The following is a 20,620-nucleotide window of genomic DNA, read 5'->3' as shown; positions in this document are numbered from 1 at the left end:
GTTTGCAAATATATATTATGCACCGTAATGTTTTTTATATGTGTGAGTACTTTTTCTCTCTCTCTCTTTTTTCTTGTTGTTTTTATTGCGGGGGTGGGGGTGGCTTTTTTGTTGTTGCTGCCATTTGCTTTGTAAACACATCTCAAACAGTACAGCATTCTTTTGCATCTTTTATCATCGTCATGCAGTGAGACCCGTTTTCCGCTTCACCACTGTGAACACCTGATATAAATATAATCGTCATGCTCATGCACATCCAGTGCAAAGCCTGAACGGCAGAATGCAACATCAACATCAACATCAAACTGATACCGATTCAAAAATTTAAAAAATCCTGAACCTTAACAGCATTAAAAAAAAAAAAAAAATCTGATTTGTCAAACCCTTTTATTACATTTCTATTTCTATCTATATGTATTGTATATATATATATATATATATATATATATGTATATATCATTAAAAAAGAAAAGCCATGGACACTGAACCAGAATTGTCCAAAGAACTGTCTAACAATCTTACCCACGTGCATGTGTGTATATGTGTAGGAGGGAAAGAGGCAGAGACAGAGAGAGAGACAGACAGAGAGAGACGAATACAGAGAGAGAGAGAGAGAGAGAGAGAGAGAGAGAGAGAGAGCAAGAAAAAGAGACCGAAAGGCTCCACACAAGATACCTTTAGTAGAAATGCATTACATCAATGACTTTGGACTGGACAAAAGCCCAGTTTGATTCCTCATTTTCTGCATGCATTGACCGCAGTTCCAACATTCACTTGTATACATACATGTACAAGTGTGCTTGCTTCTACATGTTTCTGGATATTCTCTTATTCATTAAAAACAAAATCAAATATGATTTATAAAAAAATTTAAAAAAAACAAACAACAAATTTAGCAAGACACTTTGCCGTATATCCCTCTCTCTCTGGCCTGAAGATCATGTCACAGCCAGGTGGGTATTAAATTTGTGTCATACAAAACATTTTTTTCCCATTAACAAATACTATGAGGAACAAAATGTACATGTTCATGATGTACATATATAGGCATACTCACATACATGAGAAAGTAAACCTTCCTTCATAAGATTATACAAAGTTAACACGAGCTAGAATAACATAATCATGTGAACATCAATAGCCATTCTCTTATCCTCTTTTAGTATTATACATTGTTTAAACAATGGAAATAACAACAAAAAAACAACTACACATTTACTCTTACCATATCGTTCTGAAACCATTTATAAACAACACTACATGAAAATAAGACATGTTCAGTCTTACAGAACGGAGGAAGTTTGCATATACTCGTATCAAAACAGTAAAAGTGCCACACCAGATCACTTCAAACCACAGCAAAAGAAACCCTCACCCAAACCCCCCACCAACACACTTGATTTTTCATCTCATAACCATGAAACTACTGCATTTCAAACAGGTAAAAACTTTTACCTTTCTTTCTTTCTTTAAAAAAAAAAAATTCACTGGAGAAATACACCACAACTTAAAAATTATGCCAGAAACCACCACAAAAAAAAAGAAAGTAGAAATACCCACCATATAAATTAATAAATAATAATAATAATAATAAAAAGAAAAAAGAAAAAGAAAAAAAAAGGAGCAAAACCAAAACCTCTCAACATAAACAACAACAATACAAATGTTTGGAGGAGGTGGGAAAAGTGGGTGGCAGGAAATGCCCAAAGAGAGACAGTGTGTTACACTAATTTAGGTGGAGGACAGAACAGACATGAGAACAAGACATCCCCACAGGTATATATCAAGCAAGATTACATGGCCCTATGTAGGACTGAGAGAGAGAGAGGGGGTGGGGGTGGGGGGGGGAACAGCGTGAGACACATGGCCACCACGGTTATGGATCAACACAAGTGCAGCACAGATACCAGAGCCAGCATGAGCGAAGAAGAAAACAACTGCTGTCAGCACACACCCACACAGGCAGGCAGGCAGGCAGGCACAGAGACAGAGGTGCTCACCTTCTCAGGGAGAGGGGGCGGGGCGACCCAGGCTTAGAAGAAGCCTGTCAGTTGCCTGCCACCAAGGCGGTTTGGCTGTCGCCTAGAATGATAGACAACGTTACCAATAGCTATAGGAAAACGGTTTATTTTTCTCTGGCTGTTGCCTAGAATGGAAGACAACACTACCAATGGCCTGGGGAAAAAGGTTTATTTTCTTTGGCTGTCACCTAGAATGACAGGCATTACTGAGGGCTTGGGGAAAGTTGCTGACAACTTTATTTTCTTTGGCTGTCTCCAAGAATTATCGACTAAAGTTACCAATGGCTTGATGAAACAGCTCAACAGCTTTTTTTCCTTTGTCTTTTGCTGAGAATAGTTTATTTTCTTCGGCTGTTGATGAAAATTGTTTATTTTCTTTGGCTGCTGCTAAGAACAACACCTTTTTTCTTCTTCAATGAATAATGCAATGCTATCAATGTCCTGGGGGAAACAAATGAACTATTTATTTTCTTTCGCTGTTGCTGAGAATAATACAAATTACCATTTACTTTTAACAATATTACCAATGTTTTGGGAAAACAGCTGAACAGTTTATTTTCTTTGGCTGTCATCTAGAATGAGAGACAATGTTCGCAATGTCTTGTTGAAAAAGTTGAACACTTTACTTTCTATGGTAGTTGTTATGAATGATAATATTCTTTAAAGACAACATAACCAATAGTATGGCTGTTGAATACTACAATACCTTAAATAATATTTTTAAAATCATTATATTTATCAAAATGTCACAACTATCTCTGGGTGTTAAATGAAGCGCTCATTTCAGGTCCTTAATATCTACAATGAGGTTAGTTGTTGGTAAGTATAGCTTACCTTTTGCAGCTGCTTACTGTTTATAATGCAAAACCAAACTATGATTTAGAAAACAACACAACCAACATTTTCAGGAATCAGCTGTCCAAGGAGGTGGTGGTGGTGTTTTATTGTGTTTTTTTTTCTTTCTTTTTTTTCCAGATTGATGGCTATGGAATGTTACCACAATTACCAAGTACAAAATGAACAGTTTTATCATTAACTGATTAAGAAAAAATTACATTAGCATATATATCTAAAAACAGATTTCTGACTGATTTCTCTCAAGGAATTCGAGGTTGTATTGATTTGCCTTGCAGAAACTTTCCATCAATCATTCACCCAAACTAGTTCTTGGAGGAAACACTTCAAAGCAGTGATGTGCCTCATTCAGGGGGAGGCATATGTGTGTGTGTGTGTGTGTGTGTGTGTGTGTGTGTGTGTGTGTGTGTGTGTGTGTGTGTGTGTGCGTGCACTGTGTGTCTGTATATGTGTGTGTTAGCTGCATCAAGACCTTTTGAGTGGCATTACCCTCATGCCACCTGTCCTGAGTCCCCAGTACACAAGTCACACCTGGGTTCATCTGCTGCAGCCCCAGCACCAGCAGTCCACAAGAAGCTACCAATGCTACCAGGTCGCTATGAGGGCAAACAGTGCAGGAGACTGCACTGCTGCAAGGTCACTCTGTTGGTGTTGGCAGCAGTGCCTGTTCCGATTTAACATTCTCACGACACCACTTCACAAGGCGCTCCCCTCCAACAACAACAATTGCTTAGTGAAGGAACCAGACAGAGTGTGTGTCCCCACCTCCCCAAACCCTTCCCCCATTGGAGTGCAGACAATCACAATGCCCTCCAACCACAGTCCCCCATAATTCTGCAGACACTGAAGACTTTTGACAGGACCTCACCACAAGCATGGGGGAGCGAAGGGTGATTTAAAAATGAATTCATTGTGAAGCTCAGGGCATGAAAGGCTACATATATCAGGGTCAGTTGTTTTCCTGTATCTGATGATAAAATGGTGATAAAGATGCTGCTGCTGCTGCTATGGGGGTCCATCAAAGTTTGGGGCAGCCCTGACAAGACTGCACTCTGCTCTTCATTTCATACTATATCCCAGTGTCAACCAGGCCTGAGAGATTCAGACACTAGCAGATTTGGTCAGGAAATTTGACAAACACTTTTTGGGATGCATCTGTGAAGTGTATGACACTCAAGTGTGGGACTGATTGGTGTGAAAGCGCTTTGATTTGTCTCTACACAAGATTTAGCGCTATAGAAATACTAATTATAACTATTATCATTATTGTTTTTATTATATATATATATTTATAGTAAGCACTTCTCCACAATGGTGAGCTAGTGCTTATGTGTTTGGAAGACATCAGTGCAGGACATCAGTACAACTGTAGTCAAATCAGACAAACATATTGGCTCTCTCCCTCACAGAAAATTCAGATGGTCCCTAGTTTCTGTCTTTGTAAGGCTTACAACTCCCTCCTATTTTCTTTCCCCTCATTCTTTCCCCTTCCCCAGATATCTGCCCCTATCACTCCCCTGGCACTTGCTGTCAAGTCTCTGTATTTTCATCTTGTATCACTCCTTGTGAAAAAACATTACATCGATGAATAACTCTGTAGTTTCCGTCAATGCGTTTGTAAGGAAGGAAAGAAGCCCAACACATTATTTTGCCAAAATCAGGGGCATTCAGTCAGTAAACAATGCATCGGAGGCCACTGAAAGCATTTAACAAAATGATGAATAGTATCATTTATAACCAAATGATTTCTGATATCCTAACTTCCAGTATATTAAACCCTGAGTTTTGCACAATAAACTTTACAAACACTATGCATGTATTAGGATGGTTATGTCTGGTCCCCATCAAATTAAATTATCTGTTGAAATGATGGAATCAACAGAGTAGCAATCAAATTTGGGATGAATTACATCACAAACTGTATTACTGAACACTGATGTGCAAGCAACAGCCTCTGGCCTACGCACACTCCACCAGGAATGAAAAGTAAGCAATTCTGTGGGGTTTTTTTTCTTCTCTGTTTGTGTTTGTATTGGGTTGTATTATCTATTTCCTGGTCAGAACTTATTCTAGAATTTAATCAAACGATGCAAAATACATTACAAATGGCAGTTTGCCCTTATGCTTGACTCTGAGTGTAGATTTTGTGGTGCAAATTCCTCAGTGCACATTTTGTGATGCAAATTTTTCAGTGCGTATCTAATAATACACATAAATTCTAAATAGATACCTCTCTCTCTCTCTCTCTCTCTCTCTCACACACACACACACACACACACACACACATACACTTTGGGACAGACAATTCACTTCTAACACAAGAATGTTCGGTATGGGTTTGGTATAGGAGATTTTAGAAATGTCAGAAAACATTAACAAAATTACACTATTTCTAGAAACCTCTAAAAATCAAGGTACCAACTGGCTGAAAGAAACAAAGAAATCATTTAAAACAGATATCTCTATTGTATAAACAGCTGGCTTGGGCAAGTTTATCAACAACCATGCTGCCTGGTGTATCTTACCCAGCAGTCTGTTCACAATCACCACTTCCCCATCAAGCCCTCTGCTGGCCCAAGTATTCCCATAGCTGTCACTGTCGTACATTTCAATCTCGCTTGACCCTTTCAGTTTCAACCCCAGGGAGTTTACAGCTTTGGCAGGCTTCCCATGTCATATTGATGCAGGGGGCGGGGTGGGTGGTGGGTAAGGGGGGAACCCCCCATAAAACACACTGAAATCAATCAGTTTTTCCTCTAAACTGACACAGCCAGAAATACTGTAAAAGTTAGTTCCCTTTGCTTGCAGTTTATGAAAATGCAAGAATGTGGAAAACTGCTTTAAATAAATTAATCTGGACTCCAAAGCAGTCATCAAATGCAGGGTTCTATGACTGAATAGTTGTGCTTTTGGAGGCACAAAGGGTCACAGAGAGAGACAGAGAGAGAGAGAATGGTTTACTTCTGATGGACTAAAATAACTCTCCTTTCTCCATCCCCTTCAAAGTCAAAGCCTTCCCTTTGATCCTGCAAACTGAAAACACTAATTTCTTGTCTTTTTTTTAGAACAATGTGTTTGAGCCTGTGAGGCCATTGACACATGTGCAGTCACTCAGTCCAGATTGGTATAGAAGTAGCTTGAAACCTCAGTGACAAAGAAAGACTGACCAATACCAGTGGTCTGGTGTTTTGCTATGCTGATAAGGCAAGGCAAGAGACCCATTCAGCACACTGAAATTTAATCAGTTTTCCCTCCAAACTGACACATGTGGACACAGCCAGACATACAGTAAACATTAGTTCCCTTTGCTTGCAGTTTATGAAAATGCAAAAATGTGGAAAACTGCTTTAAATAAATGAATCTTGACTCCAAAGCAGTGATCAAATACAGGGTTCAGAGAGAGAGAGAGAGAGAGAGAGAGAGTGGTTTATACATGTAGGCCTAAGCCCCTTTGAAGGCAAAAATATGGTAGAGTGCTTCAGTTGCACATTCACACACACACACACACACACAGAGACTGCCACAAAGAATGGCCAACTGTCCAGCCAGCCTTCAGATTTCATGTGATGTACAGTGAACATCAATATATAACAAGCTTATCTAAAAACAAGCTGAAGTCTGAGATTAGTGAGAAGATCTTGTTAAGTCAGCACCGTTTCTTCCCCTCACTGCACTATTTCATCCAAAAATATACCCTCTGTTTCAGTTTCTCAAGAAGGAGGCCTCACTGCCCTCAGACAAATCATATATGCTACACCAAATCTATCTGCAAGGCAGAGGCCTGACCAGCAGCATAAGCCAAAGTTCTAGTCAATGCATGCCTATGTATCTGTGTACCTATCAGAGAGTGGATTTCTTCAACAAATATTTGCCAGAGGACAACACTTACCATGCTACTGGTTCTTTTTCAGTACGCAAGGACCTCAGTTTGTTTCGTGCGAATGACCAGACAATCAGTTTGATTTTCAAGTCAAACTTGGGAGAAAGGGTGAGATCAGGATTTGAACTCAGATCTTCATGGACACTGATATTGGCAGATAAGCAACTTTACCATTCTGCAAACTTCATCGTTTCATCCAAAAATACACCTTATAAAAAAACAAACCGACAACTGCTTTCCTAATTCCTGTTCTTACTATAATTTACACTGAACAAAAAATAGCAAGAGACCATGTAGTGTCACTTGAATCGAATGAATTAATTTACTTCTAAAAGAACATTATCAAAAAGAAAGACGTATCGAATAAAGGATAATACTGAGAAAAGCTGTGACATCACTTTTTTTTTTCCTCCATAAATGTGAATGAAACAGTGAAAAGCGAAGAAAAATTCCACAAACCATTTAATGTTTGTGTAATCATACTTAATTTCCGTTAGTTTAGAATTATCTTTTCTAGCAGTGGTTTACAAAATATAGTTTCTTGTCAAAAACATTTTGGCCATCACAAGATGGCATGGTAAAAACAAAGAAAAGAAAGAAAAAAAAAAGACGGACAAATGTGCTTAGTTTCTTTTCACTTTGATGCAGTCATAGTTTCAAGAAAAATGCCGACAGGATTTGACAAATGTGCTTAGTTTCTTATTTCACTTTAGTTAATGCAGTCATACTTTCAAGAACAAAAGCTGACATTTAAGATTTGACAAATGTGCTTTGTTTCTTATTTCACTTTGAGGCAGTGATAGTTTCGAGAAAGAAAAACCGACACTTAACATTTGACAAATGTGCTTAGTTTTCTCATGTCACTTTAGTTTAATGCAGTCATAGTTTCAAGAAAAAAGCTGACACTTAAGATTTGAAAAAAATGTGCTTAGTTTCTTATTTCACTTTGATGCAGTCATAGTTTCAAGAAAAAAAAGTTGACAATTGAGATTGACAAATGTGCTTAGTTTCTTATTTCACTTTGATGCAGTCATAGTCTTAAAAAAAAAAATATACATATAAAAATAAAGCTGGCACTTTAGATTTGACAAATGTGCTGTTTCTTATTTCACTTTGATGCAGTCAAACTTTCAAGAAGAAAAAAAAAAGCTGACTATATTTTCAAATGTGCTTTGTGTCTTATTTACTTTGAAGCGGTCATACTTTCAAGAAAAAAAGCTGACAAGATTGTCAAATGTGCTTAGTTTCTTATTTCACTTTGGTGCAGTCATACTTTCAAGAAAAAAATAAGCTGACAGTATTGTCAAATGTGCTTAGTTTCTTATTTTACTTTGGTGCAGTCATACTTTCAAGAAAAAAAGCTGACGATACTGTCAATAGTGCTTAGTTTCTTCTAATTTTACTTTGAAACTGTCATAGTGAGTTTTGATAGATTCATAATTTGTTGGTAGTATTTTTGATTATGTATTATTTACGGTTGTATTGTATGACTTGTGTGTGTGTGTGTGTGTGTGCTTGGATGTATTGTAGGTGGGTGTGTGTGTGGGAAGGGGGCGAGGGGGAGGTGAATAATTTTTATATTTGGTATCTTGTGTTCAATTTTTCCATTTTGATATTTACATGTGTTCTATCTGTTAACACCTAGGGCTTATTTTCAGGATTAGGTGTAAATGCTTATAATAATAATAATAATAATAACAGTTTCAAGAAAAAAGCTGACACTCAACGAGTCAAAGAGGCGACAGATGGCAGACAATGGAGAACTTAAGCTGTGATTTACACAAGAGCTAACACATGTGTACGCACAAAAATTCAGAGAGAAAAAAAAAAGAAATCATTGAAATATTCTGAAGAGATGACAAAACAGACCCAAAAGTCTGCCAGGATGAATGCAGGACTTGTTCATGTAAAGTGAAGTGTCTATGGAGCCTTTGCACTGGACTGGATGTATTGTATTACTCTTTGGTCACAGCATATTTCTCTGTGAAATTCTGGCTGCTCTCAGCTGGGAGAGCTACAGTGAGGTCCATAGCATTTTTTTCCCTTTTTTTCTGCCATGAAGTGCATTTGTTTTCTTATCAAAGTGGATTTTTCTGCAGAATATTGCCAGGGAGAACTTTTTGTTGCCGTTGGTTCTTTTATATATGTACATGCATGCTGCACATGGTACCTCTTTGAGCTGCATATCCAGCAATGTGTTTTGGTGGACAAGAACATGTGGGTTTTAATCCTAACCCCTATTTCAACATTGGGGGAAAAAAAAAAGAAGGGTAAAAAAAAAAAGACCATCAAGGATAGAGTTCTCAGCTTCGATCCAGATCTTCAATGCACATGTGGTCAATTTCTGTGTTGATGTCTTTACCTAACTTCCTTGTCTATCTATCTATATCTATCGATACAAAAATTAATAAATGTAAACTGAATCATTCATGCAAAATCCAACAATTAATTTTTTTTTTTTCAAACAATCTTTCTTCTCTCTGTCTTTGCACTTTCAGCTTTCTTTCTTTCACTTTAACCACAAGGTCAATTCTTTCCTTTTAGTTTCAGAAGCTGATTTTACATTTGTAGCTAGTGTCACAAATACTGAACAAAAAACAGCAATATCATTTCAGCAGTCAGTTCAATGCCAATAAAGCAACAATAAATAATAAAGTTACTGGTATTTGTTTATTTGTACATTCCAATAACATGAAAATGATTACAGTGAACTGGACTCTCAGCCTTTCGATGTATTATGTATCTGTTTGTGCAATCTATTACTACATTGTTTTTCAGAAAGAGAGAAAATAGGGAGAAAAGTCCATAATATATAAATAAAACAACAATGAAATAAGTGATCAACAAAACAATTAACCATCAGCAAAATAAAGAAAAAAAGAAAGAAAAAAGTAAATATAAAAAAACAAAACCAAAAAAACTGGGGGAAAACCCTCTTAGACAAAAAACAACAACAAAACAAAAACAAAAAAACTAACAAACCAAAAAAGCATGATCTAACAAAATACATACAAAATTCACACATAAGAATGCGACGAATCCACTGAAAACTCAGAATTGACATCTGGAAATAAACAGACACATTCACACACACACACCAAAAAAACAGAACACACGGCAATAATGGTGAGGAGGAGGTGGCGACCAACTGAAAAGTGCTGACCACGAAGGCTGCAACATCTACAGAACACACTCACACATACACACACACACGCAAAGAAAAACCAACCAAGGGACACCAATGGAAACGAGGTGCAGACACCACACTTACCAATGTAGTTCAATTGGTTTATAGTCATGTCCCAGATATGATTCTTCCGTCCTGCCAAAGCAAACAGCTTCACAGCTACACACAACGTGCCACAAAGTAACTTTGGTCAGCATTTCCTTCCGTTCCCCCCCCCCCACCCCCCCTCCTCCCCAGTCCCCTTTTGTTTTCCAATATGTCTGTCTCAACTGTTGCAAGCTTCATAACTGTACTGTTACAATTTTCTGATTTGGTTCCCTTCTATACCCCCCCAAGCCCCCACCCCACCCCGCTCAAAGTCTGCAGCTTACCCTGTTACACTGCTCACATTAATTTCAGAGTTAAACCAAAAAGCGAGTGCTGTAAAAAAAAGGATTTTTCATATTTTAAAAAATCTAAACAGAATGTTGTTTTAGCTAGACTGGTAGAAAAGCAGACATAAATGTTGAACCAAAAGATCTGTTTTTTTGTTTGTTTGTTTGTTTTAAATCACAAGGTACGTTTTAGGTCAGACTTCCTTTGAAATAAAAACAGACCCAAATATTGAAATACTGATTTCTCTCTGTTGTCCTACTGGTAATATTTTGTTCTTCCATGCCCCAATTTCCAGCCTACATGGTGACTGGTTAACAGCCAGCATTCAATGTACTGTATCATATTGTATTGTATCATATTGAATTGTATCATATTGTATTGTATCTATCAATGGAGGCTATGGGGATGAAGATTCCATGGTGCACTCATTTAACACGCTAAAACAATCAGTTAAAATCTGCCCCCCCAGAAGCATCTTTGAAATCACTTAACTATCTGATATTGTACTTCAGTGTCATCTCCAGTCACTTTTCTCCAAATGACTGTCACTCAGCTCTTTCTATAAATTTACAGAATGCACAACAACTGTGCATAACATTCACCTCCCAATTTTCCAAATATTGTATTTCAGTGTCATCTCCAGTCACTTTTCTCCAAATGACTGTCACTCAGCTCTTTCTATAAATTTACAGAATGCACAACAACTGTGCATAACACTCACCTCCCAATTTTCCAAATCAAGCTTTTGTAGTAATTTACCGTGGTAATGAACTGTTGTTTTGTTTGATCAACAACTTCGCTTAATATTTATTATGTTACTAGGAGTGATGAAAAAAAAACCACATTATGGTTGGCAGTTAGCGATGGAAGGGGAAAAAAATATAAGAACAATAAACAATGGATTTTGTTTAATTTTCAGTGGGATTCAACAATCTAGGCCTAAATAAAGCAATGCTTTTTACAATGGACATAGTGTAAGTAGAAGAAAAATGGAGTTGGTGTTGATTAAACTGTTGCACATTGTATGCTGGAAAATAAGACTATAAGGAATGTCCATTTTTCTGCCCACCACCCACCCCCCAGGCCGCCCTTTCATCCCCTCCCATGTTCAACTTTTACTGCCCATTTCATTGATACAGTCTTCCTTGGACTTGGTTTGAAAAAGAAAAAAAAGAAAAAAAAAAAAAAAAGGGAAATAAATCATAAGCAGCAATAACAGTCAATACCACACAGCACAGATATTTCTGAAGCAGATAAAAAATAAAACTCTGAAAATGCAATATGTTTATTCAGTGAACTCAGATATGTTTATAGAATGACATCGTTTTGAGCTGAGGCAAACATGGACACACTTGCACATCCAAACACAATCTCATACACACACATACAAAAAGAGAGAAAATAGGAGGGCAAGAACAATAATCATGCCCTTTATCACAGTAAGTTTTTAATTGTGACAACCTTCTGCCCCCCCACTTTCCCCCACCCCATGCAACAAATTCCAATTCCCTTCCCAACCCCCCCCCCCTTTTCAAAACTTACCACTGGTGTTTTCCAGAAAAAAAAATTAAACAACACTCAAATCTTGGAGCTAAGGAAAAGACTGGGAATAATGGATATATATATATATTATATATAGATAGATAGAGATATGCTAAAGTTATATGTGTATGCAATGAACAGCCAGAAAGAATGAGAGAGGGGGAGGGAATAGGGGTGGGGGTATAAAAGGAAGAAGGGGGTGAGAAGATCCCTGGAAAAACAGAAACAGGACAAACATTTTTTTTCCAAAATTCCTAAAAGGTAGGGGCTGCAACCACATGAACATAAAATACTGATCAGCAAATCAAGATTGGCAGTCAAGCAACATAGGACTCACATCAACAAAACAAATACATGGACAACCATTACTTCTTTTAAAAAAACAGAAAGAAAAAAGTACACGTGTGTGTATTATGTGCTTGCCTGTAAAATATGTATATTTTTTATTCAATCTGATTTACGCAGAAGATGGGAAGCTGACAAAAATAATGGCATTTTCTCCGCCAATTATCTTCCTGTCTAAAACTCAGACATATTCATTAGGACTGAGACTACAAGACTCTAAACGACATCTTTATAAATCCTCAGTTTATGTGTGCAAGTACATGGGCATGTGTAAGTTTGTATATAAAACAAATCAATAAACGACCCTCGACATAAAATTGTATGTTTACAAAGACATACATGTAAACAAAAAGATATATGCACAAAGAAAGCAAGCTCATAATTGTCTGGGGAAGAAATGTCTGAAGAAATCATTACAAAGACACTCGAGTGAGGCAGGCATTTACTTATCACTTTGCTTACCTCTACATTGTAATTAACAGGGGAATACATTTTGTCATGGGGCTTTCAGTCAAAAATAAGCATCAATAAATGAATAATTTTTAAAAAGCTAATTTCAAACCACTATTACCTTCTGTGTGTATGATTAAATATCATACCATAGCTGCACATTTACACCCTACCCTGTTGCATAATGTATCCAGGATTACCAGATTTCCAAAAGGACCAGCTGCACAACTCTCTCTTTTTTTCTTCTTCATTGTTCTCTGTGGTTTGATATTGGTCAGAGTATGACAAACAGCTGCACACTTTACTTTCTTCCATTATCTGATTCTTTTGTTTCCAAATTTCATTTTTTTGGTTTTCTTTTTCTGTTGTTTCATATGAGTAGATGTCTGACAACCACCATTAATGTGTGCAATCAATACTGATGTTTACGGCGCTGACCAGATCTGCATCAGACTTGTTTTATTGATAAGAACATAATCAACTTCTGCTAACAGCTAGTGACTCTGCCAGAAGTTGTTTTTGTTGCTGTTTTTATTTTCATTGCAAATGACATCTGTTTACTGCATCACTGAAAAAAACTGGCATCAAACAGTGAAATACTCATCAATCATTTGGAAATAAGTTTCTGTCAAGCTCCATCCTTGGCAGACAGAACTGAGTTCAAATTTACACGGTGGCAGCAGACTTACCCATATTGACATTCAGCTGACAAGGTCTTTGTCTTTAAAATTGTGACATCCGAATGAAACTGACCTGACATACTTAATTTTGCCTTTCTTTGTCTGATAATGTTTGACTCATGTGAATGAGCAAAAGTCTTTTATATTCATCCGGTCATGGTTGTCCAGGTGTTTTTGTCTGTGTCTACATGTGTGTCCATGGTTAACTTGAACACTGGAATTTCATCAGCAAGCACAAGTGGTTTTCGAACCAAACATGGCAGGATGGTATGTATGCACACGACCTTCCCAGTCACCCCTTTCAAGACAGTGAGGTAAGCAAGATTAGCGGTCAAAGATCCAGGTCATTATTTGGCAAGACAGATAACGCCCAACAGAACTAACATCTTTCATCCAATTTTCACCAAAACTGGTACAGTGACTTGCCATGGTGACAGCATGATCTCAAGTGAAAATCAAGGTCAGAAGTTCAAGGTCAAAGTCACAAAAAGGCACAATATGATGATAGGAAAAGCTTGTTGGCACCACAGAGATGAAGTCTTGTTTTCATATATTGCAATTCCTGTGGTTGCTTTAGCGGTTATCACATCTGAGTCTTGAAGGCCTTGCCGCTCTTGTTTCCTTTGCTCATGTGTGTTTTTAAACTGAAGACAGGCCTCTTTGAGGAAATGCTCTCCATGGGGTAATAACAAGCCAGTCTTGACGTTATTTGTAGCTCCTCAGAAAAATAACACAGTTAAAGGCCATCTCTTAACACAGGCACAACAGAATTATATATATTCATCACTTGAATGATAACCATTTTTATTGCAGACTGCTTTTAAAACGCATCCGAAAAGCAAGTATCTATCCAGTCAAAAAGAATAATGGTTCATAAACAACAACAAAAAAATTAATGCAGACAAAAATGAAATGAAAGCTGTGTCTTGTTTATCAAATGCGACAAAGAAGTGAAGAAAGAAAAACTAACATCAAACCCCCTCTCTTACATACACACCTTAAAATAAAAATAATAAAGAGTGGCTCCACTCCTACCACCTAAAATGACAGCAACAAAGGCAAACAAAGCAATAAAGCAAGCAGATGAGTGCAAAACAAGGCAGAAAAATTAAGTAAATCAAAGTTGATGACATAAAGAATATTTTTGGAGGAGAAGGGGGAGGAGACTACAGGGGAAATAAAGGAGGTATAAGAATTGTTGGATTAAAAGGGAGCTGGCTGGGGAAATGGGTGGACGGGAGGGGGTGTACGTGTGTATGTCAGTATGGGATCAACCTTAAGCTGCAGTGTAAAACGGCTTACACCAGTTCAATGTTTGTAAACACCATTCTCTGGTTTTATTCTGGCAACCCATGCAGAGTGTCACATGTTGATTTTTCATGATTCAAACTTGTTTTGTATAAACTTTAGCACCCCCTCCCCCAACCTGCTCCTCTTCCTGAGAAAACCGGGTCAGAACGGCGGGGAATAAAAGGCAGCAGAAGGTCAAAGAAGAGCAGAGGATGATTGACTGACGGCACAATAGCCAAATGGCTAAAGTGTTGGACTTTCAATTTGAGGGTCCCGGGTTCGAACCTCGGTGACAGCGCCTGGTGGGTAAAGGGTGGAGATTTTTCCGATCTCCCAGGTCAACATATGTGCAGACCTGCTAGTGCCTGAACCCCCTTCATGTGTATATGCACGCAGAAAATCAAACAAGCACAATAAAGATCCTGTGATCCATGTCAGCGTTCGGTGGGTTATAGAAACAAGAACATACCTAGCATGCACACCCCCAAAAACAGAGTATGGCTGCCTAAATGGCTGGGTAAATAAACAAAAACAGTCATACACATAAAATGTTGCATGTCTGTCTGAGTGTGATGTGCGTGTGCCTGAAATCTGATTCAATGACACAGGAAATGAATGATGAGCACCCAGTGGCAGCCGTCAGTCGGCTCTACCCAGGTAGGCAGCCTGTTGTGCAAATGACCCCATGTTTGTAAAGTGCTTTGAGCTTGGTCTCCCACCGAGGATTGGAGCTATATAAGTATCCATATCAATCAATCAATCAATTATAAAAAAAAAAGAAAAAAAAAAGGAAAAACGTTTAGGGGTGAGAAAAACAAACAAAAAAAGAAAAGAAAGAGAAGGTTCTGTTCAGCAGTCTACAGTCAGACTGTCACATGATCTTTAGTCTACAGTCAGACTGTCACATGATCTTTAGTCTACAGTCAGACTGTCACATGATCTTTACATAACTTGGGCACCTTACGACAAGAGCTCAGCTTCAGTCATTGTTCATGTGTATATTTCTGCAGTGCACTTTCTCAGTGCCTTTCATTACATTCATGGTTCCTTTCTGACCATTCTGCTTAATAAAGATGTCTCCCTCCCTCCCTCTCTGCCCTGATATGAGAATCCTTTGCAAAGTTAAAAGGAAACATGGCTCACATTCTTTTTTTTTTTTTTAAGCTTCTTCAACTTTTGCCTAACCACTTGATAAAATTTGTAATTGCCTGAACTTTCGAAATGACTCTCAAAATGTACTTCTTTGGGGGAAAAAAAAAAGCAAAAAAAAAAGCCATTAACTCTGGAGTATCTGCAGCTGTCATATACAGGAGAGAGAGAAAGAGAGTGTGCGTGTGTGCGCATGCATGCACATGCATGCATTGCTTGATATGGTGACCTCCATCATTTTTTACTGGTGATGTTTTGCTCTCAAAAGTACAACTAGCTTTCAATCATTTTAGAGGCATGTGTCATATATGTATCTATCTATTAGCATGACATACATGTGTCAGAATGTTTCAGTGTTCTGCTAGATACTTTTTTCTTGTTAATTGTTTCAGTATTCTGCTAGATACTTTTTTCTTGTTAATCTCAATATTGTTTACACACTGATTTTGGACACTGATTTTAGACAACTGTGCTCATCCTCTGAATCTCGTCTTCTGTCTGTTCCCAGAATTAGAACATGAACATATAGTGAAAGAGCTTTCTCTTACAATGCTCCAAAAGTGTGGAATTCTCTCCCCTCCACTATTTGTCTTGTAGAAACTGCCCAGCATTTAAAAAATCTCTAAAAACCTATCTGTTCCAGCATAATAACTGAATCCCCTCCTTTTTACCCTCTGTTTTCTGTTTTAATCCAGGTGTTTTATAGTGAAACTGAACTTGCTTTTATCAATGATGATGAACATGTGTGCTTTTCATCTCTGATAACATTCAAATTCATTATGTGTATGAATCTTATTGGCATGTGTGGGGGTGGGGGGGGGCATGCGTGTATACACATGCATACATATATCCTAATACTGATGTGTGCGTGTGTGTGTGCATGTGTGTGTGTGTGTGTATTTCATCGGTATGTGCTTTAATTCTTGTTTCTTTTTATACGTAGATGATAATGTTTGGTCCAGTTCACTGTTTTGGGGGTGTCTGTGTTGTTCACATGGAATGGTTTTGGAGATTTTTACATGTGGGTGTGATTTTTGTGCAGAGCGTTTCTTTTATGTTATATTTTACTTGTGTAATGTGCCTTGTCAGTTGAGCATTATTGTATTTTAATGAAAGGCGCAATAGAAATAAACTATTATTATTATTACTGATCACTCCCACCCCACTACTATAAATAAAGAAAAAGAAAAAAAAAGAGAAAAGATAAAGTACTTCATGGCAACTCCTCTATGTAGCTTGTCTTTTCAAGTTTACAAGTAGTGAATGATCAAATGATCCAGACAACACTGACGACTAGCAATACCATAGAATAAATAAATGAATAAAACAGGAAAAATACAAGAGAACAGACAGTGGAAGAAAATACACAGGGGCGAGAAAAAAATATATATAAAAAAAAGAAAAGAAAAAAAAAAAAAAATTATAAAAAGGAAAACAAAATGGGAAATTAAGCCTCAAAGTTCCCTACGGGGCAGAGTGAACAGAAACATCTGTGAATCCAGAAACATCCAGTTGAATGCCTCAGCGAAGAGTTACTGAAGAGATTGTTGTTCAGTTACAGACCAACAATGGACAGCACGACAAGACTGTTTACAGAGAGCTGCTGAAGTTACTGATGAGACAGCTACACATGAACGGCAATTCTCTACAGACCGCAAGACTTGTAAGTTTACAGAGGGCTGCTGAAGTCACTGATTGTTTACACTGTTTACAGTTACATTGTTTACACTGTTTACAGTTACAGAAAAACACTTATGTGCTATCACCGACCAACACTAACAGACAGCTGCCAAAATCATTATTTGCTATATTCACGGGCTTGTGAGATGCAGCTGCTCAAAGCTTCTTTTGGTTACTTGTTTCTCTATATTCTATGCTGCTTCTGTGGAAAAATCGCATCTGCATGGACTGATTGTGTTACAGAGTGGCTAGTGTAATGAGACTCCTTGTGCTGAGAATGAAATGAATTCTTGTTTCAACGGGATTGGACTAGCCCCACACAGATAGCCAACATCAAATTTGATTTGCCTTTCACATGAACAAGTCCACTTCTGTCTCACTTAAAAACAAATAAAACAAACAAAAAATGCCAAATATCCTTAATCTGATCAACTGACTAATCAAGAATATATATATATATTTTTTTTTCTTTCTTTTTGAAGAAGATTGATCAGAGGTACAGAAAGAGAAAAGCATATAGAACTGCCTTGAAACTGCATTCTTTCAACTGAAAATCCTAAACAGATTGTGTGTGTGTGTGTGTGTGTGTGTGTGTGAGGGTGGGGGTAGTGAAGAAGAATATGCTCAGATAGTTACAAATGACAACAAAATCTTAAGCATTCTTTTAAACCACACTAAACAAATATACACAAAGGACATGAAAGAAGGGGAGGGAACACATCCAATAATTCACAACAGACAGTGCTGAAACAACCAGTGATCTTAGAAAAAAATATTTCTAGGAAAAAAAGGGGGTGGGGGAGACAAAAGAATATACTAAGCACACATGAACACCGAGAAAAACAAGTGGAAATGCACATAAACAATATATAACAATCATTCCACATAAAAAGAAATCCTAAATTAACCCCAGAATCTGCTCATTTTTGTTCTATCTTTCTTTCTTTCTTTCTTCTTCTTCAATGCCTGTCAAAGCAAAACATAAACAGTCGCATAAGAAAAGAAAAAAAAGAAACAAAAGCAACATACTTTTCGTGACACTGACATCACCAAAACACGTACTGAAAACTTCACAACACATACCAAAAAAAAAAAAAAAAAAAAAAAAAGAAAAAAAGAAAGGGAGGTTTGGGGGGGGGAAACATCCATCATCCAAAACAATCAGTTACCTCCACATGTGGGGACTGAAGAGCTTCCTGAGAGGCGTGAAAGAGAGATACAAAGAATTCAATTTTTGTTTTCAAAGTACAATAATGATCAACAACGATCATTCGGTCTGATGGTGAGAGAAATCTGAAGACATACACTAAGATCAATAACTATCTTTTTTGTGTGTGTGATGAAGAGAAGAATCTGTATAATAACAATAAATAACAATAACATTACAGAGAAGAAAAAGAAGAAGGAAGAAAAGATGAGGAAGAAGAAAAGCGAATGGCATTTGTTTCACCCATTTCACTTTCACTGAGTACATTTAGAAGAATGTGCCAGAATGGCCCGTTCACACACAGCCATGACGCAAAATGACTAACCACACTCGACCCATACACACAAATGACACATGCATCCGTGCATGTATATACACATCTACACTACATTCAACAGCATTATTTGGTGCAACGATGAAAAGAAATCTGTATACATAGACCGTAAGACACACTCCACAAGTAAGATCCAAGCCATTCCAACCCTAAAGAATCAACCGTCTCTTCCACACCAAGTTAACCCACAAGGCTTTTTAAGTTTTGACAGTCAAGAGGAAGATGGCACTGTGGGAAAAGATCTTAATGATTTGTTTTTTTTCCCTTTCACTTTACTTTCTCTTACTTGCTTTCTGTCACCGGCAAGGTAAAATGCCATTGATAAGACATTTCCTTCTGTTCATTGCATGAAAGAGAAATTTCGACAGACTGGTAATGTTTCCAGTTGTTGTTTTTTTATTTGAGAATTCCAAGATGAATTCTTAAATAATCCTTCAGGTATGTTTCTCTGAGGTCTCCATACAATGTACACTCGAACAGTATGTTTTTCATTTTCAATGGAAGATTTACACATATACAGACAGAGAGAGAGAGAGAGAGAGAGAGAGAGAGAGAGAGAGACAGACAGACAGACAGAGAGAGAGAGAGAGAGAGAAGGACAGACAGATAGAGACAGAGAGAGCGAGAGCAAGAGAGAGAGAGAGAAGAAAACATCCACAGCAGAAAATAGTTAACGGCTCAAAACTATCTGCCAGTTATAATACTTGGAACATTCAATATACCTCATCTTTCAAAGCAGCTCTGAACATTATATACTCGTTTTTTTTGTTGTTTTTTTAATTCTGTGTGTGTGTGTGTGTGTGTGTGTGTGTGTGTGTGTGTGTGTAGAAGAAACATACAGGCAGACAGGAAGAATAAGTGAGGGGCAGGCCTGACAGTTTCATCAAGTGATCAACATCCAACATGTTCATTTACGGAAGTGTATGAACGTCTAAAATCAACAATGCCTACTGACAGTGGTGAACTGGTTAACAAGTTGAATCCCACCCCACTGGTTTGCAAGGCCTGTGGAGTGCATGCATCTCACAGAATATCAAAGTTGGGTGGTTTTATCTGTTGCTTGTTGTTGCAGTTGTTTGTTGTTTTTTTTTATCTGTTGTCTGTTGCTTTTTTTTGGGGGGGTTGGGTCATATGAGGGTCTCAGTCCTACGTAAATGTCAGGTATCTGCTTCCTCCCCATCACCTCCCCACCCCCTTTCTTTTTTAAAGCAGGTGACATGTGGATCGATCCACACAGTTTGACAACCTTCATAAAAATGACCGAGTAAAGTGTAGCTCCAATCACACAGCACTTTGCCGCTCTGTACCACTGCATTAAAGCTTATGTTCAAGGGACAAGTCAGCTTCCTGCAAAGATCTCTCTCCCTGATCTCACCAGATTCAGCAGATAATTCACCCCCCAGCCCTGCTTCCCTTAAGGGAGATCATCTGATTATGACAAGAATATTTATTCACTAGCCACATCAACAAGAAGCTGAGACTACATATTACATCGTCACACAATGCTTTCCGAAACTCCTCTCCAAATTTGTCAAATCGAATACCTTGCATCAGTTTAACTGGTGATCATACTGTTTTAACTAATGATATTTTCCTCTTGTTTCACGATGACTCCTCTGCCGCAA

At 37.7% G+C, this 20,620-nt stretch overlaps 1 protein-coding gene across 7 annotated transcripts in view; it reads right to left on the bottom strand.

The window, feature by feature from the left end:
• The window catches only part of LOC143298345 (palmitoyltransferase ZDHHC18-B-like), an 84,413-nt gene that overhangs the window by 8,046 nt on the left and 55,747 nt on the right, over positions 1 to 20,620 (bottom strand). For 2 of the 7 annotated variants that reach the window (XM_076611218.1, XM_076611221.1), the window contains exons 11-12: positions 18,624 to 18,650; positions 10,028 to 10,078 (exon numbers count right to left, since the gene is read on the bottom strand). The exons of 1 other annotated variant lie outside the window; for it this stretch is intronic. In XM_076611218.1, the coding sequence (XP_076467333.1) occupies positions 10,028 to 10,078; positions 18,624 to 18,650 (78 nt within the window). Of the gene's footprint in view, positions 1 to 2,000; positions 2,083 to 10,027; positions 10,079 to 18,623; positions 18,651 to 20,620 lie in introns of all 7 variants that reach the window. 4 more of the 7 variants (XM_076611222.1, XM_076611223.1, XM_076611219.1 and 1 more) reach the window with 4 other exon arrangements.

The sequence above is a fragment of the Babylonia areolata genome, chromosome 23, assembly GCF_041734735.1.
Source record: "Babylonia areolata isolate BAREFJ2019XMU chromosome 23, ASM4173473v1, whole genome shotgun sequence".
Taxonomy (NCBI): Eukaryota; Metazoa; Mollusca; class Gastropoda; order Neogastropoda; family Buccinidae; genus Babylonia; species Babylonia areolata.
This window is presented reverse-complemented; position numbering and strand designations above follow the sequence as displayed.